This window comes from Rhinopithecus bieti, unplaced genomic scaffold (assembly GCF_001698545.2).
Source record: "Rhinopithecus bieti isolate Rb0 unplaced genomic scaffold, ASM169854v2 scaffold_65372, whole genome shotgun sequence".
In the NCBI taxonomy this organism is placed as follows: Eukaryota; Metazoa; Chordata; class Mammalia; order Primates; family Cercopithecidae; genus Rhinopithecus; species Rhinopithecus bieti.
The window spans coordinates 861,276-886,567 of NW_016825415.1; the positions used below are offsets into that span (position 1 = coordinate 861,276).

The 25,292-nt window shown below is 41.8% G+C and overlaps 1 protein-coding gene across 6 annotated transcripts in view; it reads left to right on the plus strand.

The window, feature by feature from the left end:
• The window catches only part of NCOA7 (nuclear receptor coactivator 7), a 151,966-nt gene that overhangs the window by 118,137 nt on the left and 8,537 nt on the right, over positions 1-25,292 (plus strand). For 5 of the 6 annotated variants that reach the window (XM_017863015.1, XM_017863016.1, XM_017863014.1 and 2 more), the window contains 3 exons: positions 17,634-17,781; positions 23,254-23,379; positions 25,009-25,161. In XM_017863015.1, the coding sequence (XP_017718504.1) occupies positions 17,634-17,781; positions 23,254-23,379; positions 25,009-25,161 (427 nt within the window). Of the gene's footprint in view, positions 1-17,633; positions 17,782-21,311; positions 21,750-23,253; positions 23,380-25,008; positions 25,162-25,292 lie in introns of those variants that run through there. The other variant, XM_017863019.1, reaches the window with a different exon arrangement.

Consider the following 25,292-nt stretch of genomic DNA (forward strand, 5'->3'; position numbering starts at 1 on the left):
CTTGCTTTTCAGTCACCTTCTCACATTGGTCAGTCATTGTACCTAGCTTATTTTAGCCTTTTAGCATGGATCTCTTGCTTCTATCAGATTCTTCTGTGGATGACTGACAGTGTTTCAACTGTAAGAAACGTAAATTTCACTTACTGAATGGCTTGCTTGGGATGCCTGACTTCTTCCTCCATACCCACATCACCTAAGTGCACATAATAGCTCAAATGTCTCCTTTGGTTTACATGCCTCTGCTAAACTCCCCACCCTGCCATAGCACTTACTACATATACTATACTACAGCTGTGGATTACTTGTGGCTTTTCCCTACTGGACTTCAAGTTTCCTGAGGGCAGAGACCAAGTGTTATGACATTGTGTCCTGCAAACATCATAAGGCCTAGTAGATAATACTCTTTTTTTTAAGAGACAGGGTCTCGTGTTGCCCAGGCTGTAGTGCAGTGGCGCAATCATAGCTCACTGCAGCCTCGAACTCCTGGGCTCAAATTATCCTGTATCCTCAGCCTCTGTAGTAGCTGGGGCTACAGGTGCTCGCCACCACGCCTGGCTAATTTTTAAATTTTTTTGTAGAGACTGGGTCTCACTATGTTGCCCAGGCTAGTCTTGAACTCCTGGCTTCAAGCCATCCTCTTGCCTTGGCCTCTTAAAGTGCCAGGATTACAGGTATGAGCCATTGTGCCCAGCCTATAATACATATTCCTAAACATTAGTTGGATGGGTACATGAATAAATGAGCTTATAATCTAATAAATAAAAAATGTATTCTATTTCTTATAATTAAAATTATATAGACTATATAATATTTAGGAAATACAGAAAAGCAAAAAGAAGAAAATTGAAATCTCATTTTTTTTTACAGAGAACTAACTACAATTCATTTTATCTGTATAGCCTTCTAACCTTTCTTTCAATGCATGGATTAATCTAATAACACTATATAGATCATACATATATAGTATATGTAAATTGCTTTTCCTTAAAAGTGTGTATTTTTCTGCCATTAAATATTCTATTCACATGCATTTAGTGAGCATGCATTACTTTTATAATGAGAAACAATCATAAAAAATAAAATTGATTCTCATATTAAACTTGTTTTACAATGGAAAGATGTCCAAGTCCTAAGGACCTTCATGAAAAGAGCAAAATGCTCTTAACAGCACCTTTTCTTGGAAATAAGGGATGAATTAAAGGAATTGCAAACTGACCTAGTTTTCTAGCATGAAATCTTTAACCATAGTTAATGTGGAATTTTCTGATCAAAAGTCACCTTGCTTCTACTGGGATCATGGCTAACCTGTAATCTTTAATGACTCCTGGCACCAGGAAGACCATAATCTTGAACATTTTTTAGTACTGTACTTGCTGGAACAACTGAGGTCCTACTCAGCCATGCCAGGTATATTTCAGAATACAAACCCTGTGATTTGTAAGTACTGCTTACCAATATGTTATACTGTAATTTTATGATGATTCTTTAAGTTGAAAGTCACTAGTAAAGAAAAAACGCAAACAAGATCTCCAAAACAATCCCTAAAAGAATTATCTTTTTGTCTTTCTATTTAATATGAATTTTGGAAAAACCCTAAATAAATGTGTAATTATTGATTATTTTATGTTTTAAAGTGACACTCCTTACTCTTCCTTCCTGGTTATTTTACCTTTTTTTCATCTGAAAATTCTAGAAATTCATTACCCTCCAAAAACACCCTCTTAGGCAACCACCCCCCGGTAACTTCAGTAACCAGCTTTGGCAAATACCTTGAGTTAATCATTCACTCTACAGTCAGACCTAAGCTCATGAAAAAATAACCTTCTTTCTAAGTGAGCTCTTCACAGTGCTTTCTGGTGGCGGAGCAAGCTTTGAGACAAGTAGCTTCGGAGAATAGCTGGGGGTCCATTTCCACTGCAGACTTATTAATCCCTGCCAATGGGTGCTGCACACAGTGTTTGGGAGTAAGTATGCAGAAACAGTAATGATTGCAAACCTAAATGCCTGCAGAGGCTGTGGAATGTGGGTGAAGGAAGCTTGAGGCCAGGGTTAATTATAGAGCTCCTTCTCCACCAGTTGCTGCTGTGGACCTCTGTAGCAAGGTGGGAATGGGAACACGGGCCTGGGGTGTTGCTACATCTTCTCATCTTTTTCAAAAAGGAAGCCGAAATACTGATTAAATATGTTAAATTTCCCCAATTGTTAAGTATTGTCCACTGTTTAATTTTAAAGATAGTGAGCAGAGCAAAGAAAACATACTTACTTCTGAATCCACGCTGTGGGCTGCCAGCCTGAGTCCTATGGCATTGATATTAATATAAACTTTTAAGTTTTTATTCATTTTCAAGTAATCCTTTTTATAACCACAACTCTTGTTTTGAGCTTTCTCAAAAGAGCATTCCTATTATTTTGGTGAACCAAGGAGTATTTTCTTTCCAGCTTTACTGAGATAGAGTTGACAACTTAAAATTATATATTTTTGAGATGTTCAACCTGATGATTTCATGTATGTGTACATTGTGAAATATACATCACAATGGAGCTAATTAAACATCCTCATTACCACACAATTATTTACCGTTTTCTTCTTTTTTGGTATGTGTGGTAAGAACACTCACTAGCAAAAAAGGACCTGTCTACAATGCATTGTTAATTATAGTCACGTGGTTGTACGTTAGCTCCAAAGAAGAGTAGTTAGTTGGTTTATAAATAAATAAAGTTGTTGTTTTTTTATATAGACACACTAAGACCCTTTAAAAATGGACGTTATACCTGGGTATTACTAACCATTGATTTAATTTGGAGTTTTAGAATACTGAAACTGGAAGAGGCCCTACAGTGCAAGGAAGATTACCTTTTTCACATGAGAATTTCCAGCCAGGCCGTTAGGACTGGATTTTAAAAGGCAATTGTTTCCTAGCAGCAACCTCTGTGATGAAAACTGCTTTGTCCTACTGGGCTTCTGTAGCTGTTTTCAGAAAGGAACCCCCAGAAGTTTTAGACAGACATGCATTTGAATAATTTATGATAGACAATACAAGTGACCAATGAAACTGCATGCACATGCATTTCAGTACTTTCTAGGGTACATTCTTTTTTCTTTCTTTACATGTCCTCTTTCAGTATTTCCCATTCTCTGTGCCATAATATACTCTGAAGAATGTTTTTAATGTAATAGCTATTAAATTGTTCAATGGTTCCTGCTTATCAATTTTAAGTCAAGTGAGTTTAGGGATTATATTTTGCTATGTGTACCCCCAGTTTCTTTTCCTACCCATCACGCAGCTTTTGATAGGGCAGTAATGCCTTAACTGCTCTGGATTATTTTGATCACGTTTGTTGGTTTACAACAATATAAATGGCAATGAAATGAGAGAGTTCCCTTGACCCTGCTGTGGGACTTGTGACAGGGATATCTCCTTTACTCAACTGCTGCACTCAAACCCCTTGCAGGACAGGGAGCACGCAGATGAGTGGGTACAGGAGCTGGGGCGGGTGCCTTTGGGCACCAGTGGGAATGAAACCTGTACCAGCCCATAGTAGCATCTAGGGGTTGCCCACGACCACTGGAGTCCCAGAGGGCGTAGGTTACAAACAGTGCTCTTTTAGCATTTGCCGTCCGTGGATGACTAAGTGTTAAACCAGCTTAGTGGAGAGTCAGGGCAATAGCTCTTTTCACCCTGCCCTCTCGGTACCCGGGGTCTTGTCCAGCGTCCAGGAAGAATCGGGTCTCATGGACTTGAAGGATGGACTTGAAGAATGTGGAGATTTTATTGAGCAGTAGAAGTGGCTTTCAGTGGGATGGGGAGCTGGAAAGGAGATGGAGTGGGAAGATAATCTTCCCCTGGAGTTTGGCCAGACCTGGCTGAACTCTGACCATCCCCGGCCAAACTTCTCTCTGACTGTATTCTCCGGTGTCCAGCTGCCTCTTTTCCTCTCAGCATTCAGGCGCTTCTTCTCATCTTTCCTCTGCTGAGCCACTCGGCTCCTCTGCCAGTGGAGCTTGGGGTTTTGTGGGCGCAGGGTAGGGGTGTGGCAGGCCAAAAGCAACATTTGGGGGGAAAATGGGGATGTGAAGTTCTCATTTAGGGACACAGGTCCAGGCATGAGGGTGGAACCCTTGCAGAGACCCCACCCTTTTTTACCTAGTATTTCTCTGCCTCCTGTCTATATCGGCAAGATTTTAGATCCTCATGTAGAAGAGACTTTCTAAAAGATCTGTCCAAAAGTAGAATGAACTTCCTTGCATATTTAATAATCCAAACGCTGATAGGGTGAGCTAAGTTTTCTTATCTTCATTTTAGAAGCTCAGAGGTTAAGGAACTTTCCCAAAACCTCCAGCTAGTAACAGGTGGAACCAACTTGGGAATTCAAGTCTTTGACTTAGAAATATATGCTTTTTAAACTTTAACTCACAGCCGTGTTGTTTTTTTTTTTAAGTGGGGATGGAAGGGAAGCAACAGTAAATTAAATCCCACCATAACTAGTAGTGAATCTTGTTCAATAAACTAGATTGTAATTTTACCTAAAGTGCATACACCTAAGGCGTGAATGGTAGGTAGAAATATGATTTGTTTCAAACATGTTGAATTTTTCATCAGGTTTTCAATCCTTAAGCCCTGGAGCTTTGTCAGTGACAGGCTTTTATGAACTAGCAAAACTAGGACAGTGGAAGTGACCCTAAAAGAAATAGTAAAGCATATTGTTTAAGACCATGAACTGACCGTGTGTTCATCCCAGGTCCACCCCTAAAATGCTATGTGACTTTGCATGACTTAATCTGTGTAAGCATCTGTTTCTTGATGCATTAGATAGGAATGATCATAATAGTGCCTACTTCATGGGATTATAATGAGAATAAATGGGCATGCCCATGTATCAAATGAAAATTAGTTGCTGCTGCTGCTGCTGCTGCTGCTATTACCTCTTCCTCAATCTGTTGTGCTTTGTTGCCTGAGTTAGGTGCTGCCTTCCAAGAAACTACCATTTACCTTCTTTGAATTTCTTCTTTAGAGATGCCAACAACTGTATTTGCTAAACAGGGATTTGTAATTTGAATATGGTGTCTCCTTTGGGATAAATCCCTGAAAGAGCCTTGTATTGAAGATAAAGACCTTTGAGGTGTATGAAGAAATCTGATTAAGGCCAAATTTGTAATTAAAACAGAAAACCTAAACAAAGGTGGGGGGGTAGATGGGTTGATTTTGTGCCTGGCAGAGCATGTATGGCAGGTTTCTTCCCATGCCCTCTGCCACACCTGGGGTCTGGCCTTGACCATCTCCTGCCTGGATCACCATTGTAGCCATAGCAACAAAGCCTTTTTTTCTAGTTGATCCTGTCTCTTCCTGGCCTTCCCTACTTGGCACCACAGCAGTCCTTCTCAAGCACAGATCTGTCTGTGCTTCTTCCTGCTAAAGCTATGAACAAGCATGGCCTCCCTGTGCCTGTGGTTGCCTATGGCAGCTTCAGCTATTCACACACATCCCCCTCCCTCACAAATATCTCTAGATCTGCCTACCATCTATACTACTGTTTACTTAATGGTTGTCTTTAAAGGATTTAAATAGTAATTTTTTAGTCTTTTCCCAAGTAGCAATATCTGTGAAATCAGAAAAATAATATGCTAGTTGTACTTATTTTTACTACCTTTTTTTCTTTTTTTCTTTTCTTTTTTTTTTTTTTTGAGGCGAAATCTTGCTCTGTCGCCCAGGCTGGAGTGCAGTGGTGCAATCTTGGCTCACTGCAACCTCCGCCTCCTGGATTCAAGCAATTCTTCTGCCTCAGCCTCCCAAGTAGCTGGGATTACAGGTGTGTGCCATCACACCCAGCTAATTTTTTTGTATTTTTAGTAGATACGGGGTTTCACCGTTTTGGACAGGCTGGTCTCAAACTCTCGACCTCATGATCTGCCGTCCTCAGCCTCCCAAAGTGCTGGGATTACAGGCATGAGCCACTACCCTTTAAGTACATATATAAGTATTAAAATATGTTCTTCTGCATACCCTCTGAAGTCCCTGGGACTGCCCCACTACACTGCAGGAAACAGTGGCCACAGGCTGAGGTCCAAGTGTTTTATCTTATGCTTGGGACTTTCTGTGACCTAGTGACCCACCTGCTCTGTCTTCTTTCTTCTCATCTCCTACCTTTACATTAAGCAAATGGTAAGTCTTATTGTTTTATTCCTCCTCTCAGGAATTCCTTCCCTTCCTCTTGAGTTTCTGTTCAGCACCAACATCCCAGCTCTGATGCCCCTCAGCTGTTGTGTTGGCACTGTGCTAACATTTTTTTGTTTACTCTCCACCACCTGAGCACCCTGAGGCAGGGCCTGGGTATCCTGCATCTCTGTCCTCTTTACAGAACCCTTTGTCAGAAATCACCAGTGACCTGATAGCATTGTCCTCCTTTTGCTCTGCCGTGTCCAGTTTGACCTCACTGCAGCATCCCCCTGCTCTTCCAATGCCATGTCTTTGCATGGGTTCCCTCCAGTAGAATGCTGTTTCTCCTTCCTCTTGCAATGGATTCTTCTGCCTTCCTCAACACCCAGTTTAACCATGGCCCCTGGGAAGCCTTCCCCAACCCCAGCCTTAGATACTTCACTGGGCTTACCTTTGCCATGATTCTTAATTTAAAAAGAAAGCAATAGTGTGAGCACAGAGCCAGAATGGACACTGGCTGCATTTTGGAGACTGGTACAAAACAAAGCTCCCAGGCAGCCCCAAGGAGGTCAAATTTATCCCAAAATCTATGAGGAAACATTGGGAAAACAGTACAGGCAGTTTGGTGAAATGCTCAGGTTTGCATTTTATGAGCTCTATTTTACCTGTCTGCTGTTTCTTGTTGGCCTTTTGCCAGGACAGCTCTGCTTTCTCCTTAAATATTAGTGGTTTCTTGGGACCCAGTACTTGACCCAGTTCTCTGTTCAGGGATGTTACCACACACCCACTGCTTCAGCAGCAGGTGGCAGCCAGGATGAGTAATTATTGGTAATTCTGTTCACTCGTCCATCAACCCTGCATAGTCTCCTGAGGTAGTGGAAGCCCAGAGAAGCTCAGTAGTTCATCCAGACCACAGCGTGAGTCACAGAGAGCTTCCAAAAAGCCATTAACAGACCTGCCAAGGTTAAAACGGGTGATGACTGAGATACTGCTGATGTTTACAGTGGGTCATCTTTGAGAAGATCAGCTTCACTAGAGTGGTGAGAGAAGGAATAAGGTTTGTTTTTTGTTTGTTTGTTTTGGTTTTTTTTGAGACAGAGTTTCACTCTTGTCGCCCAGACCTGAGTGCAGTGGTGCGATCTCAGCTCATTGCAACCTATGCCTCCCGGGTTCAAGCGATTCTCCTGCCTCAGCCTCCCAAGTAGCTGGTATTACAGACCCCTGCCACCACACCCAGCTAATTTTTGTATTTTTAGAAGAGACGGGGTTTCACCATGTTGGCCAGGCTGGTCTAGAACTCCTGACCTCAAATGATCCGCCTGCCTCGGCCTCCCAAAGTGCTGGGATTACAGGCATGAGCCACCGCACCTGGTTAGGAATAACATTTTATTTATTCATTTTTATTTATTATTTTTTTTGAGATGGAGTCTCGCTCTGGAGTGCAGTGGCCCGATCTCAGCTCACTGCAAGCTCCGCCTCCCAGGTTTACGCCATTCTCCTGCCTCAGCCTCCTGAGTAGCTGGGACTACAGGTGCCCGCCACCGCACCCGGCTAGTTTTTTTTTTTTTTTTGGTGTGTGTGTGTATTTTTTAGTAGAGATGGGGTTTCACCATGTTAGCCAGGATGGTCTCGATCTCCCGACCTCGTGATCCGCCCGTCTCGGCCTCCCAAAGTGCCGGGATTACAGGTTTGAGCCACCGCGCCCGGCCTGGAATAACATTTTAAAACTCTGCCACCTTCCAGAAAATACCGGAGCCAGGTTTGATTTAACAAAGGGCACATGCAGAAAGGTGAATAAAATCAGAATAGAAGAGTTCAGGAATGAAAAGGAATTGGGAAATCTGCCAGCCCAGATGTCAACAATATATTCTAAAGGGAAAGTGAGGTGTGGGAGGGACTTTGGGAATAAATAAAATCCTAACACTTTTTACAAATTATTTATTTTTATTATTTTTATTTTTTGGAGACAGTCTTGCTCTGTCGCCCAGGCTGGAGTGCAGTGACATGATCTCGACTGACTACAACCTCCACCTCCCGGGTTCAAGAAATTCTTGTGCCTCAGCCACCTGAGTAGCTGGGATTTTGCAGGTGTGCACCACTACACCTGGCTAATTTGTGTATTTTTAGTAGAGATGGGGTTTCACCATATTGGCCAGGGTGGTCTCCAACTCCTGGCCTCAAGCAGTCTTCCCACCTCGACTTCCCAAAGTCCTGGGATTACAAGCGTGGAATTTATGGATCCAGATAAAGGAATCAGGGGATGGAAAGGTTGCAAGGTGGGGTGGTGGAAATAATTGAGGAAATTCACCAGGGAGTGGAACCCTTAAAAGTACAGAGAGGAGGTTAAAACAGGTCAAAGAGCAGTTATTCCTTTTGAAGAAAAAGAGTGGTAAGAGGGATGGCAGAGGGAACACATTTTAATAACAGTACAATAGAGAATCTTCCATTCTGAGAGGAGGTAGGTAGGAGAGTGGGGTGAACTTGAGAAAACAGAGGCTAAATAGGTACTGTGTGAAGTAGGAAAGAAAAAAAGCTACAGCCAACTACGGAGCTGCACCAGGAGAGGGTTTTTCCTAGCCAAGGTTAGCTGCCTTTGTAGCGGACCCATTAAGCCCAAATAAGCAAACGAGCTACATTCATCATCCCAAGAGAAGAATGGGAAAGATAATTGTGTTTGTTTCTGTGGGAAGGTGTTTGGAAGGGCAGGTGCAGAAGGATCACTGCTGTAGGCCTGACTCTAGGGGGCGCTGGTGAGGGTGAGCCTGAAAGAGAGATCCTAAAGTATATGAACCCAGGAGACGCCCAAGGCTGGGGAGAGGAGGAAGAGGGATCAGGGCGGGAGCATAGCTGGTATAGCCAGGAGAAAGACATGGGTGAAATGGAAGGCAGAGGGATCAGAAGGGGAATTTCAGAACTTAAGATCTGTTTCCAGAGGGCAGAGTTGAGTTCTGGGAAATGACCCACTGGGAAAACCCAGTGAATGAAAAGAACATTCCAATAATTAGGTTAAATAAACAAGGCAACTCTAACCTAGAAGGAAAAAAAATGAAATCATATCCTCTCCCCCAACTAAATCTTAAAAATAACATAAACAAAAGATAGAGAATTGAGCGGAAGGAGAGCTGGGAAGAGGGACATTGAGTCCTTCCACCTGGTCTCCAGAGGACTTAGAACTTAAGTAAGCAAATTGATTCTACATGAATCGTAATATCCTCTTGTGGGACAGGCTATGTCCCTTCTTCATTCCCCCTCCTCTTCCCTCAGAGGCATAGCATGAGGGCTGTGTCTACGTGACAGAATGAGGGGATATTATGCGGGAGGCTACTGTTGAGGGAAATAAGAGTCTGCCAGTGCCCTGAACATCTCAGAGGAAAGAAGAACAAGCATTTCCTGGCAGAGTGCCCCATTGCAGATGTACCTTTGAGGTTTCCCATCTCACCTCCCCTGAGGCTGCCCAAGGTTGGGGCGACTCTGTTGACTGCAGAGACAGAGCGTACCACCTGAGCGATGGGGGAAGCATTCAGGGTGGCTTCCCCTTCACGCTCCCCAAACACAGAGCACAGCACTGACGGGCTGGCCCCGGTGGTGCTGTGAGTCCCTCATCAGCGGAAGGTGCAGGAGCAGGAATAACAGGGACTGGGCTGCATGTGCCCTAAGGACCACTCGGGACATCGCACTAATACTCCTTTAGATTTATTAACGAAACCTAAAGCCAAGGAAGTAATTGGCTCATACTGTGACACGAGATCTCTGACTATGGACAGATACAAAAATGTTCCTGCCTCCTTGGACTTAGCATTTATTTTAAAAAAGCAGGGATTGGGGAACAGCTTAGAATTACTGGAACGTTTCCGGGGGTGGGGTGTTCGGGCACATTATTCAGTCTTCCCAACTCTCAATTTCCTTAACTTTAAATTTGGCACAGTAATACATACCTTGTAGAGTTACTGTACAATGTAAGGTCCTTGAGGCAGGAAGTCACAGCTTTTCTTTTTAGGTAAATGGTATATTTTACCAGCATTGCTTAAAACATAAGGTTGCTTTTCTGCTTAATGTTAAGTGTTTACAACTCTAAGCCTCTATTGTGTGATATATTGAGAGTGCTTTTCCCTCTTCTCTAGAAATCTTCCTCCAGTGGTAAGTCCCAAGAAGCCCAGTGCTTACTCAGTTTAAAGGGTTGGCCATGGCTGCTGCAAAATAGTCCACTCTGGGAACAAACAAACCCAGAGCCTAGATTTACTACTCACAGAAAACCCAGCAGTTCCAAAAGAGTAGGCTTGGGATACGCCCTCTTACCTGGTCACCCCAGATTCCTGTCCTAGGCTGAGATATTTCTTCTAGAGCAAATGGCACCAGCAGGGAAGAATGCATGCTTTATGCCAAAATTGACACTCCAGTACACTCCATCGCACATCTTCTTGTTAAACCTAAAAAACTCACACATATGCACATGCAGCCATTTCCTTCCATAACATGCCCACAGTGGCAGGGCGCTTGATCTAGGTTTCAGAATCAGTAGTACACCATGCCTCAATTTGTCTGCTCCTAAAATGGTTATAGACCCAACCACTTCTCCAACCCCTTTGGAGAGTTTCCTTTCAGGAACAATGGATTGGAGAAGGGATGTTGTCTTTTTCTATGAACTGAACTACGCTAGGACCACCCTAATTCATCAGAGAAACCCTAATAATATTGAACTTCAAAAGAGATGGTATTAGGCATTTGATTCCTCCTCAGAAAACCCTGCAGACTTTATATAAATCTTCCTTCTCTCTGGCCTCCTACCCCATCCACCTTCCCAATGGGTTGTAGGAATGATGAGTGGTCTTCACCAAACAGGGTATACTCAATCATACCTCTCTCCAGAATAGTAAGTCCTACTTATATCTGCATAATTAAACAGGACAATACAATCATGTCCCTGAGCAACTTGATGTTTTTGTCACCACAAAGGGAAATGACTGGCAATTGCTAAGATAGTTTCTCTCCCTAAAATCTTAATTGACCTGTGCTTTTCACACTTCACATTTTCTTGCAATGTCTAAGAAGAAATGAAAGCTTAACTCTAAATCTGTGATTGCAGTCTTGCAATCACATTCCCTTGCAGTCCCTTGCACAAGAATATTTCATTGCATGAACTCAGCATTCTCAGAACGTTTCCTTTTTCACTCAGTGTTTGTGCTTTACAAAGATTTCCCCAAAGGAGAGTAAAATGTTACAGGAAAAGTGAGCAGTGCCTAATGGAAAGTGGGTACAAAAGTGATAAAATGTGTCTTATGTTGTAACTAGAAAATTACCTGGGAAATGGTTCAGAAACCATTGTGGAATGAGAGGAGGACTTTTTAGTGTGACAGAAAGAATGCTGATTGCCACTTCAGGAGATCTAGTCCTGGCTGTGATCCTGATGTTTTCATTCAGAGCCCTCATTCTCTGATACCTAAGTAAAGTTAGTTGAATTAAATGCCATCCAGTGTCCAGCTCTAACATTCCAGAAAGTAAGCTTCATGAAGGCAGGGTCATTGGCACACAGTGGGTGCACAGGAAGTGCTGTCAAAGGAAGCAATGCCCTCTAGACAAAGACCAGCAGGGACAAACCTGTAATTGAGTAAGTCAGGTTAAATTGTTGCAGTGAGGGAGAACACACATCATATAGGGAACTATGGGTTACCTCAGTAAGAGGATATTAGAAAGGAGTGGCTCATGCCTGTAATCCCAGCACTTTGAGAGGCCAAGGTGGGCGGATCACGAGGTCAGGAGATGGAGACCATCCTGGCTAACATGGTAAAACCCCATCTCTACTAAAAATACAAAACTTAGCCGGGAGTGATGGCACATGCCTGTAATCGCAGCTACTCAGGAGGCTAAGTCAGGAGAATTGCTTGAACCCAGAAGGCAGAGGTTGCAGCGAGCCGAGATCGCGCCACTGCAGTCTAGCCTGAGTGACAGAGTGAGACCCTGTTTCAGAAAAAAAGGAGTTCTGGGATTTAGGTTTGTGTTAGATGATTTAGGGGAGGACTCAAGGAAGCAGGGCCGTGCTCTAAATGGGATGCTGTCAGGAAGTAGGGGTAATTTTAAGATTGAGTATTTTATTAAATCCTATCTAGAAGGAAGGACAACTGGAGAAACTAATGCTGTAATTGGGAAGGAAGCACAGTCATTCTCATTACCCAAATTAGGGGATGTTTGGTCATTTTTGTGGCTGGACAGTGTTTGTATTCTTGTGTTCAGCTCTGATTACAGAGTTCTTGTTTTTGTTGTGATTCATCATGGTCATAGAATGGCCTTATTTAGTGTTGATGTTCTGGAAAATTATGTTAAATAGGAAAACATTGGGCATAACTGAATGCTAAGCCAGCTCTTAGTAACGCTGAGGCCTGGCTGATAGTACCAGGCTAGTTCTCAGGTATTAGGGACTGCATGCCTTTTTCTCTCAAGTCAGCTAGCCAGCAACCTATTAGGAACTAACTTAAGCCCATACATTTTATCCAGTGTGGCTGTGCGCATAATATATATTTCCTTTTCCAAAAGTTATAGTGAAGCAGAGTTGGTTCTCAACTCTACTTCAAAACATATTTAAGATGGACTAAATTTTTAAGTATTGAAAAAACTAATAGATTTATAATTGTATCTTTATCAAACCTCTCTGGAGTGATTATTTATTTCATGTTAGATTCTAAGTTAACTTTTAATAGGGAAGTTCATTCTGCACAACGAAAATAGTTCAGCAGTTCAAGAGAGAGAGATAGCTGGTGGGAGGGCAAAAATAATATAATTCCTATACAGAGGAATGTGAGGTTATATGTGAAAATGACAAGTGAGTTGTTCCTTTTACAGTGCAGTTGTACTCTGAGAATGTCCTGTGGCTTTACCTGTACACATGTGAAATGAGTCACATGCAAGTTTAATTCATCACAGCATTGTTCATTATGGTACACTCTTGAAAACAACCCAGAGAATGGTTATGTAAACTATGATAAATCCAGTTAGTAAAGTACTGTGTAGCTGTAAAATAAAGAATGAGGGAGCTGTCTATATACTGGTGTGGAAGCTATCTAGGATATATTAAGTGAAAAAGCAAGATAAAGAGTAATGTTGGGGTGATCAGACCCAACACCAGGTCGTGGGGGTGACAAAGTCCGGTGGAGTCAAAGGGTTGAGAAAAGACAGTGAAAGAAAAAGGTGGGACACCAGGGGACCGTCGCTATTGTATAGAGGCTGCGAAGGCCCTGAGCTCTGGGAGCCCACGGTGTTTATTGGTAATCCAACAAAAAACAGATGTGGAGAATGTGGAGGTCAAAAGAGCACATTGCATTAAGCACATGATTTACAGCTGTGATGGTTTAGCATGTATGTGGAACATGTTCTACCTGAGATAATGGGAATAGGAGTCTAGGAGGGCTAGAAGCAAGGAGCTAGCAAGTCTAGACACATTCCAAAGGACATTATGCAAGCCCTGCCTCAGTTTCCCTCCCAACACTCAGCTTTTTCCCAACATGCCCCCTTCTTTTTTTTGTAAAAAAGAAGGCATCATTATTACTATCATTATTATTAGCATAAGAGGTGACGTCCTTTAATTGAGCAAGGCAATTACAGGCTGTGCAGCCCTTAATTGCCGGTCGGTGATCCAGCTTCATTTTTCTTAGCCCTTATTCAAACTGGAGTCGCTCTGGTTTGAATGCTTCCCACATAGCTCCCCTTTCCCTTTTACAAGAGGACCCTTAATCCTAGGGGTTGCTGAAGGATGAAGGTCCGTCTTCTGTAACTTCTTCATGCTGAATAGGGGCAATGATACTCCTGCCTAACTATTAGGGTCTCGTGTATTCAGGGTAGAGAGGAGCTGAGTCAGAAAGCATTGGTCCATTAAGCATCGTGACTCTGGTCGGTCTTTGTTCCATCTTCGCATTCAGATTCAACTGGCTCATGACTCGTACTAGAGGAAGCCGGTCCAGGGTTGGGATCCATGGGTCCCTCCAGTCTCCCGTTCCATGGTCAACATCTTGAGGGCATCCACATGGTTCGTTCATCTCCTGCAAAAACGCAAACATACCCTCACCCCCACGTTAGCAAGTCTACTGAAACAAACAAAAACTTTCTGTGGTTGTAGCCGGGAGGCATGCCATTGCTGAAGCATTTAACTCAGTTTCTGCCTCTTTGGTTAATTACTGCGAGGTAAAACTTTCCACTGATAATGAGAAACAGGCCTTCTCTGATTAACAGAAGGCACAGGGAAAGCAAATCGAGGCTTTTCAAACCTTCAATTCGCACTCTACAGGTGGGTCCACTAGATGCTGTGGCTCATGATAGATCTTCAGATGTTTGGTGGGCACCCATACAGTCACCTGGTTGTCATCTGGAGAGACACAAGCAACTCCTCTTCCCCATAAAATTATCTTTAGGCAGGGATCAGAAGAAGTAGATTCAGAGGTAAGGAGAATTTTGGGGGCCTAATGGCTTCCTGATGTTTGATAGGTGCTCCCTCGGAAGTTAGGAATTCCCTTTCTCTCCACAGTGCTGTGTGGGCATGGAGGACTAGGTAAGCATCCTTAGAGTCAGTATATATATTTACCCTTTTTACCTTCTCCTAATTGGAGTCAAAGGATTGAGAAAAAGAGGAAAAGGTGGGACACCAGGGGGCCGTCACTATTGTACAGAGGCTGCGAAGGCCCCAAGCTCTGGGAGCCCACGATATTTATTGGTAATCCAACAAAGAAACAGGTGGTGAGAATGTGGCGGTCAAAAAAGCCTGCTGCATTAAGCACATGATTTATAGCTGTGATGGTTTAGCGTTTATATGGAACATGTTCTGCTACTTGAGGTAATGGGAATAGGAGCCTCAGAGGGCTAGAAGCAAGGAGCCAGCAAGTCTAGACACATTCCAAAGGACATTATGCAAGCCCTGCCTCAGTTTCCCTCTCAACACTCAGCTTTTTCCCAACAAATAATAAGACAAAAAATACATATATATTCATATTTATATCTACATAAATAATACTACAAATATAAGAAGTGAATAAAATGGTCACCTACGGGGCTTGGGGTAGACAGGGATGTAAGAAGGAAACTTATATGCCTTTTAAAATATAATTTTGATGTTTGAATCATATAAATGTACTACCTATTCCAAATATTAAAATAATTTAAAGAAAGATATATATACAATATAAAATGTATCTCTCCTACCCCATTCTATTCCCTAGAAGTAACCATTTTGATCTGTTTCTTTTATAACCTTTCAGAGGAGTTTCTTGTATAACATTCGTCAAGGTTCTCCAGAGAAACAGAACTAAAATGTATGTATTATACATAGAGATCTACTTTAAAGAATTGGCTCATGCGATTGTTAAGGGCTGGCAGGTCTGAAATGTTCAGGGTAGGCTGTCCAGGCTGGAGACTGGGGAAAGAGTAGGTGGTGCAGTATCAAGTCTAAAGAAAGTCTGAAGGTAGAATCCTTCTTTAAGAGACCTCCGTCATTTCGTCATTTTCTCTTAAAGCCTTCGCCTGATTGGATGAGGCCCCACATTATGGAGGGTAATCTGCTCTACTCCGAGTCTACTCATATAAATGTTAATCACATCTTCAAATACCTTAATAGCAACATCAAGGCTGCTGTTTGACCAAAAGCTACGTACCATGGATGGCCACACCGAGTTGAAACATAACCATCATACCCATATACAATCATAGTATCTATCAATATCTATATTTACTTTTGTAATCGAAATGGTAACGTGTCATATACACTGATACACACCTTATTTTAGGTGACAACAGTCCATGTTTTGAAGGAGAACTCTATAAAGAAATACACCTTTAAAGTATAAGAAACTTGGTAAGTCTGTACTGTGGGGGAAAAGACATGATTAATATAAAAAGGGAAACAACAGCTCGGAAACACATTTGATAGTTGTGAATGTTCACCTTACATAAAGACTCCCACCAACTGAAAACAAAGAAAAACATTGATACCGCATATCACAGAAAGCCAGTTCACGAAAGAAAAGCTACAGTCAGGAAGAAAATGTTGAAAAATGTTCAAGCGCTTAACACTCAAAGGAATGCAGATGGACTCTGGGAAAACTTTATATAAACTAAAAGGATAAGCAAGGTTGTTATGAAACTTAAGACACAAACTGCAATGCTGATGTCACAGCAAACTAGTCAGCCTTTCAAGAGCCGTTTGGCAGGATGAATCACAAGCGATAAAATCATGCCCCTTAGCCCAGTAATCCCTTTTCTGGGAACTAATCTTGAGGAAATAATTCGAACCATAGTGAAAGGCATACACTGTATGGATATTTACTGTAACATCATTCATACAATTAAAGAAATACAAACAAACTAAATATCCTGACAGCATAGGAATACAGGCTAATTATGGTTTATTAACTTCATGAAATGTAGCTGTTAAACATGACTACAAGGACTAGCAATGTGGTAAAAGTATATTATATAATGTTAAATACAACAATTATGGCTTGGCTCTGACTGCCATGAAAAGAAAGCTGTATAAATGATGTACACATGTGGACAAGAACAGACAGGAATGCAGAAACCTTGAAAATGGTTTGATCTGTTGGGATATCAGAATTGTCAGTGGTATTTCTGTTTTTGTTTTAGTCCTATTATTATTACAATTTTATGTAATTATGAATTTTAAAAATCGTAAGTTAACATTATCCGAAACAGTAGCCTCAAATTCAAATTATAATTTAGTGATTAGAAGATACTTTAAGAATCATTTGATTATATTCATCGCCCTTTCTCCTGTTGTGATGGTTATAGTATGAACCTTGGAGGATATTTCCGGAGCTGCAGTTTTCACAGCTCTCATTCTCTTCCTAGGAACTGGGCATATTTCTATTGATTAAGCCTGGAGAGATACTTTGGAACCTTCATTCAGTAAATATGTATAAGAGAGCAGAGAAGTTGGAAGCAAAGAACATTCCCGTATCAATAAAATTAGATTTCTTTCTAATATTAAAATAGTAGCCAGTATTATTGCTGACACTTTCTAGTTGTCAAAGACTTTTATTACAATTACAACGCAATAGTACTTTGATCTACATAAAGACCCCTTGCAGTATTGTTTATCTTTGTTCCTAGCTAAAGATTCAGATGTACATTTTTTTACTCAATGAATACAAGTATCCAATAAATGAAGACTCAATGAGGAAAAAATATTTGGTATAAATATTTCATTGTGTTTTTCAGTTTTACATTCCTTGTCTTGATCTTCCCGTCAAATTGAAAGACAGTTTTAACAGTTTCGCAGTGCCTGTGGACTTTTACTTTATTTATTGGCTCTTAATTTTGAGTATGGAAGGCTACTCATAGAGATAACCTTGATAGTGGGAAATTTTCCAATTAGTAAAATGGATTTGCCAAGCTGGGAAAAGATGGTGTATGTAATGCAGTCCGCACTAGCACCTGCCAAGAAAGTAGACTTGGTGTTAACATCTGTCACAATGTGTTTTTCAGGGTGGATCATTTGTACACATTCTTTGTTCAGTGGTCTCCTGATGTGTATGGGAAAGATGCCAAAGAGCAAGGCTTTGTGGTGGTGGAGAAGGAAGAACTGAACATGATTGACAACTTCTTCAGTGAGCCAACAACCAAAAGCTGGGAGGTGAGCACTTGGGCAGGGTTAGACCATCATAGTTCCTAAGGTACAGTAAGCAGTCTTGCATTCAGATTCCAAGTAACAGGCTAGTAAGAAACTGGAGTCCCCATGCACCTATGAAATCACAGAGGAAAATAACTTTATTCCTCCTTTTGAAAAAAACACCACCACCAGCACCACCACCATGGACACAGGCACACAGTTCATTCTGACCACACTAGACGGATCCACTTATATTCTCACTCATGTCTCCATGCCTTAGTTCAGAGCTCAGCACTTTTTTTTTTTGTAAAGGGCAAGATAATAAATATATATGGCTTCGTAGGCCATAGAATTCCTGTTGCAAGTACTCATAGCTGCCATTATAGAACAGAAGCAACCACAGTATGTAAATGAATGAGCATGACTGTGTTTCATTTCACATAGTTATTATGTGTCACAAAATATTGCTATTAATTTTATTGAATCACTTTAAAATATAAAATCTTTCTTAGCTCAAGTACCGTACAAAAACAGGTGGTGGACTGGCTTTGGCTGACAAGCTGATATAGTTTGCCTCCGCGTCCCCATGCAAGTCACATCGTAATTGTAATCCCCACATGTCAAGGGAGGCACCTTGTGGGAGGTGATTGGATCATAGGGGTGGTTTCTCCATGCTGTTCTCATGCTAGTGAGGGAGTTCTCACAAGATCTGATGGTTTTCAAAGTGGTAGTTTCCCCTGCGCTTACTCACTCTCCTGCCGCCTTGTGAAGAAGGTGCTTACCTCTCCTTTGCCTTCTGCTATGATTGTGAGTTTCCGAAAGCCTCTCCAGCCATGCGGAACTGTGAGCCAATTAAACCTCTTTTGTTCATAAATTACCCGGTTTCAGGTAGCATCTTTATAGCAGTATGAAAATGGACTAATACACAAGCTGTAGTTTGCCAGACCCCAGTTCCCTTCATCCAGTCAAGCAAGCATGTATCAAGTACTTCTTTAGGGGAGGGCCCTGGAAATACGATGATGGATAACATAAGCTCTCAGTACTTAACAAGCTTGCAGAACTGGGAAGTTGGGAGATGAGACTAGGAAAAATAGGTCGACCCCTCCTTCCTGTTCTGCTGCTCTCTTGAACCCCACTTAGTGTTTCTTCTTTCCGAGCTTAGACAGATGGTAAATGAATTTAGACACATCGTTACCAGGACTTCTGAGTTCCTCCACCCCCTCCCATCCATTGCACCCATCTAACCTGCCTGCAATCCTGGATGAACCCATCCTCACACTTTTCTGCTCCTAGGCAGCCAAGCATTGCTGGGGAGAACCTGTCCACCAAGGAGAATGGTGACATTACAAATACATGGTTCCGAATTCATCTGTGTCCATGTATAAGTGACCCTGCGATGCTACTGTAAACTCTACTCAACCTATAGTTGCTTTATTGATGTACGATAGATGATATTTTTAATAGTCAATTTTTTTCTAGCACTATTTAATGATTTCTGATGTTTCCTTCATCATGTTGAAAGATCTTACATATGGTCTGTAGGGCTGTCTAACTTGTCATTTAAATATACAAGCAAGCTTGGATACTCTGTGCTTAAAACCTTCAGTGGCCTCCTTATTGACTCTGCTGATTCTTACCCACCTGTTAGAATAACTACCTGGGAATTTTAAAAACCTAAATCCTAGATCCTTATTACTAGAGACATGAATTCAGTAGGTCTGGAGGGAGGAATGTTAGAATCTGTATTTTTCAAAGCTCCCAGATGATTTTGAGGAACCATCATGTTTTGGAAACACTGACCTGTAGGGTAAGTTCTAAGCTCCTTCATGGCTTCAAGGCTCTTCATTTTCTCTGCTCTTGCTCCCTTTTCTGTCTCATCTACCTTCCTCATCACTGCCTTCCTTGCTGTCTCTTCTCCAGCCAATGTGAACCCAGAATTCATCTCTGCATTCCTGCTGTACCCTGTCCCTGGAACATCTTCTCACACCCTATGCTTGCTCTCAAACTGAAGCACCACCTCCTCTGTGAATAAGCTATCTCAGAACCCCCCAGGTCACCCCAACCTCCTTTGAGCCTCTGCTGTAGATTTTGGCATCTGTCTCCTATGAACCAAAAGGGATGCCTGAGACAGATCTCAATCAATTTAGAGGTTTATTTTGCTAACGTTGAGGATGCATCTGGTTGGGGAGGGAAAAAGAGACACAAGCCACAGTAGGATCTGTGGCCTGCACTTTTTCCAAAGAGGGTTTTGAGGGCTTCAGTATTTAAAGGGGGAAAACAGCTGAAGAGGAAGAAGAAAAGAAAAAAAGGAGAGTAGAAAAAATGAGACAAACAATTACTTTCTTGTGAGGCTTTGAATAGTGTGCACTGAATCCACATGTTGCATGTACAAAGGAGAGGGTAGAGGAGCCCTCAATTATGTATGCCTTGTGCGCAGTAAATCTGCACTTTACATAAGATACAGTAAACAGAGTCGTGGAAGAAGTCCAGTATGCATTGGTCTGGGGATGAGCAGTAGGACAATTTCTAGTCTGCTCTTGTTTCCGACTTGTGAAAATAAGCTGTTAATTTACATTGTCCAGGTGAGGGAGACCACCTGGGGAGACAGCTGTTTAGAAACAAAAGGAAAGATGGTTTTTGTTTGTGTGGCTCAGTTTCCAAGCTTAACTTCCCCTCTTCTTGTAGTGAGTTCGTGATCCCAAGATTTTATTTGCCTTTTACAATCACATGGAATGGCATCCATTTATTTAGAATTGTCTCTCTCCTGTCTCCTCACCTGCTGGAGACTGTGAGCAGCTTTATGTCCCTGTGTCTGGCAAAGCACCTGGCACCCACCATCATATAGGAAATACTCAATAAATGTCTGCTGTCCTGGAGTCCCAGGGGCCCAGAGGAGAGTGTTGTCTTGCTGGCATTCTGCCCCAGGTTGTGCTCAGGCTGTTGCATTGAGAGTCAGTTCTGCTGGCCTGGGGCTGGTCTCTAAGTATCTGCCAGAGTCGTCTTTATAACTGACCCCCAGTATGAGCAATACAATACACCCTGATCCCCGCAGCTGTGCCCAAGACTGAAAGGCCACTCTGAATCTGGAAGAGTCACAGAAAGATCACTGCAAATTGATCCAGTGCTGATCTATATTTCCTTCTAACCTACTGACATCTGATCTGAAGTGTAGAGGAGGACTCATCATGCTTATTAGTCAGTAAGACTAATTCCAAAATGTAAAAACATAAGTATTACTCTGCCAACTGTTTTATAAAACTACATGTAAGATGACATCATCACAGCCTCATGTAAACCAGATGTTCTCCCATTCTTTTAAGTCCCTCCCACCGAGAAACATGACATAGTATTGAAGTGAAATGCCGTTTGTTGTTTGTTCTAACTGTAATGAAGCCTACCTCCATTGAAGGCTCCTTTTCATCCTTCCTTTGAGATTCAAGCTGATACCAGGGATCACGCATACCATTTTAAATGGAGCTTTAGCCTTAAAGAAGGTGCTGGGGGGAAGAAAAAAAAAGGAAAAAAAACTCTGAAAAGGCAGGGCTAGGAAAGCTATGTTCACTGGAGGGACTGTTAGGACGAAAAGTATAAGAAGGAAAAGAAAAAATAAATGAGAACATAACAATGGGGTTTTATCATAGTGTTGGGAAACCACCGTTTCAAAGGTGAAAGTGTCCTTTTACAGTCTCACAGCGATGCCTGGCACGAAGTGTGTTTGCTCTAAATCCTAATTTGGGTGTGTTCCTGTAGAAATGTTGAACCTTCTCCTGAGGGAAACAGAAACTTAACCGTGCAGGAAACTAGATACTGAGAAAACAGTTGTAGCTCAGCGTGGCTACAAGTAACTGGTGTAGAAGCAGAGTGGAGAGAAAACTTGTTCCTCATTAGAGAGAGAGCCACGCTTCTCACTGCTCACAATGAGAGCCCAAAGATTATCCTTGGACATCCAGATTTTCTATTGTGCCAGATCTGACGAAGAGCCTTTTGTGAAGGTATGTTGGAGTGTGTCCCGAGGACTAATAAGGTGCTCGTGAATCCTCAGTGATCTGCCTCCGAGTTTGCTTTGAAAGTCGTTCTAATTAGAAAGGATTGTGCTGTCATTTCTACCAGCAGGTATTTTATTCGTTGTGGAGAGGGTTATGGTGTGACTGCCTCTTCTTGTTAGAGCCAGAAATCCATATTTGATTTTTTTTCATTCCACAGCCTCATTTTATACTTGTGATAAATACAAAGTTTGCCAAAAACGGAGTGTTTTATTTCATTCATTTACATGCTTGGTTTGTGATTCTTGATAGTGTTTTCACTACGGAAACACTCCCCCAGAAGATGGTAAAATTAGTAAGCTTAATTTTCTTACTTGTAAATCTGGCTCAGACGCCAGCGGGTACTTTGTATCTGTCATTGTGCATATTGGAAATTGAGTAATACACTACTGCCTGACAACTTGCACTGGATTTAACTTAAATGTTTTTCTCTATAATACAAAATAATTAACACTAGTAAATTCTGGTGAATGAGTTGTCTAATATAATCCTTCACTTGATCTTACACAAAAGGCCAAGAAGCCTAATATACATCCTTCAATTTAAAAATAATCCAGTGATTTATCCATAATTTAAGAAGGGCCAAAAATGGATTTTAGGGTAAAATGAACTTTGATAATTCATAAGCATAGCTATAGTTAAATAATAAATGTTTTGTACAATATGATGTTTCTGGGTTTAGAAGGGGAGAATATTTTTGTCATCTCTGAACAGTACATAAATAATTGTAACCTGGTTGTAATTTAGACTAAAGTTTCACACTTCTTTGTACTCGTGCTCCCAGTAGCTGTTATCATTCATTATTTCTAACAGAAGTGGTTTCTATGTGTACAGCCTAAAGAGAAAACATCAGGAACCTGATTAAAAACTATCCTTATCATTGCAAACTCCCTATGTATAGAAGTCTTACTGAATGATCTCTGATCAGTCCTTCAACAATTCAGATGCTAAATCTCAAGGCTAAAGGAGAATCATTTAGGGCATTTCAAAGGTAGAAAGCTGTACTTCTGGTGTTAAATACTATTCTCAGTGACTGAGCAATCAGCAGCTATAGTAAAACTGGAAAACTCATGACTTTATTTATTTTATTTTTATATAGAGATGGGGGTCCTGTCATGTTGCCCAGGCTGGTCTCAAACTCCTGGGCTCAAGCCATCTTCCTCCTGCCTTGGCCTCCCAAAGTGCTGGGCATACAGGCATGAGCCACCAAGTCTAGCCTTGTGACTTGTGACTTTAATTTATACATATTAATTGCCTCGACCGTACTGTCTTAAATTGTGCATTTGTTCTGAAACTGAAACATTAGCCATTTCCCCAAAGTCCTGTTCAGCTGATTTCCTGTTGCTGAAGTGCCAAGTTTTCAGGCAGCGGTGTCCCTGGAGTGATTTTTTTTTATTAGCAGTTAGAAGAAAAGCCAGTAAGTTATTTCTCTTGGCTTGTTTTCTCATTTCAGATCATCACTGTTGAGGAGGCAAAGCGCAGGAAGAGCACGTGCAGCTACTATGAAGATGAGGATGAGGAGGTGCTGCCTGTCCTACGGCCCCACAGTGCGCTCCTGGAGAATATGCACATCGAGCAGGTGGGCTCGCCCTGGCCACCAAGAGTCGAGCTTCCTAGGCTTTTAGAAATATTTCCCTTTGCCAGGCGCAGTGACTCACGCCTGTAATCCTCGCACTTTGGGAGGCCGAGGCCGATGGATCACTTGAGGTCAGGAGTTGGAGACCAGCCTGGCCAACATGGCAAAACCCCATCTCTACTAAAAATACAAAAATTAGCTGGGTGTGATGGCGCACACCTCTAATCCCAGCTACTTAGGAGGCTGAGACAGGAGAATCATTTGAGCCCGGAAGGTGGAGGTTGCAGTGAGCCGAGATCGCACCACTGCATTCCAGCCTGCGCAACAGAGTGAGACTCTGTCTCAAAAAAAAAAAAAAAAAAAAAAAAAAAATTCCCATCCCTGAATGCATTTGCCCTTCTCACTTGGGCTGAAGGATGAGGCTTGTGAGGAAGGAGGAACGCCAGCAGCCCACTAAGGCCAGTGCCCCCTGCTCTGCCTCTGAAAAGTTGCATTCCCTGCTGCCTTCTTGGTAGTACGAGGAGTTGGTCAGACACTAACATCCTTCTCTCAAACCTGAAGGAAAAACCATTTCTAATCTTAAAAAAATAAAAATTGTCAGTGTCCTACCATAGTCCTAATACACTTTTAAAAGGATCCAAATTTGTCCTCATAATTATTGCAGAGTTCCAATAGCTTTGATGTATCGGGCTCAATAAAAGTAAAATAGCAAATACACTCTGTTTGCTTTATGAAAAATACCTACCTGTGGATAATTTTTCCCTTTTCTATAATTTTCTTTGTGTACTTTATAGTTTCTGAATGTTTACTTGAAATGTATGAAATATTATAATGCACTTATGTTGGAACTGTAGTAAGGAACCTCTGACACTTCCCTCACCAGTCAGCTTAGAGACATGAATTTTAGAGACCTTAAAGAATCCTTAAGTTCAGCTCCCAAGTTTACCGAGGAACCACGAAAGACCCAAGAAAGCCAAGAAGCTTGACCCAGTAATTATAGAGGTGGGGGATTCACACTGACCCTGGAACTGATTTTAAGCACTCTGAAGACTCAGCACTTCATGGCCTCCTTTGGTAATATTCTTGAAGAGATATACATTATTGGTTATTTATGGCCAAGTTTAAATATTGATGCAGGTGAAAGATATAGGTGCAATAAGAACAGATGACACCTGACTTCTAACACTAAACGTCCCTGTTTGTTTGCCCTCACTTCTGTACAAAGCTGCAGTTGTCAGTAGCAGTTCTGAGCCTCTGAGTGTTTAGAAAGAAAACTTGGGAAAATATGAACTGTTTCGTAAAAGCCAGGTTGAAGTGGAAAGGAACGGCGTGTGTCTAGTTTATACCTCTTGATCCCGCTTATTCTGCATCTTCAAATATATAGTAGGATAGGGACTCCATAGTCATGTCCCTGAATGGGAAAACACCTCCTGGGCAGTATCCTTGCCAAGGTAAACACTGTCCAACAATCATTTTCTTGATTTAGAATAGCAAATATTTGCCAGAGTAAGGAGGGGCACTATGTAAGTGTATGACACTGAATTTGAACAACAGGCATTTGTTTTGTGCCACATGTTCATGAGCAAGTTGTGTGTGAACCTTCTGTTTACATGTCTTCCTTTGGCTTTGTAGCTGGCCCGACGCCTTCCTGCAAGGGTGCAAGGGTATCCATGGAGACTGGCCTATAGCACGTTAGAGCACGGGACCAGCTTGAAGACGCTCTACCGGAAATCGGCATCACTAGACAGTCCTGTCCTATTGGTCATCAAAGATATGGATAATCAGGTGAGGCCTGTCCCTCTCGTAAAGAATATTTTTTAATGATAATTTTTCTTTTTCTTTTTTTTTTTCTTTTTTGAGGCGGAGTCTCGCTCTGTCGCCCGGGCTGGAGTGCAGTGGCCGGATCTCAGCTCACT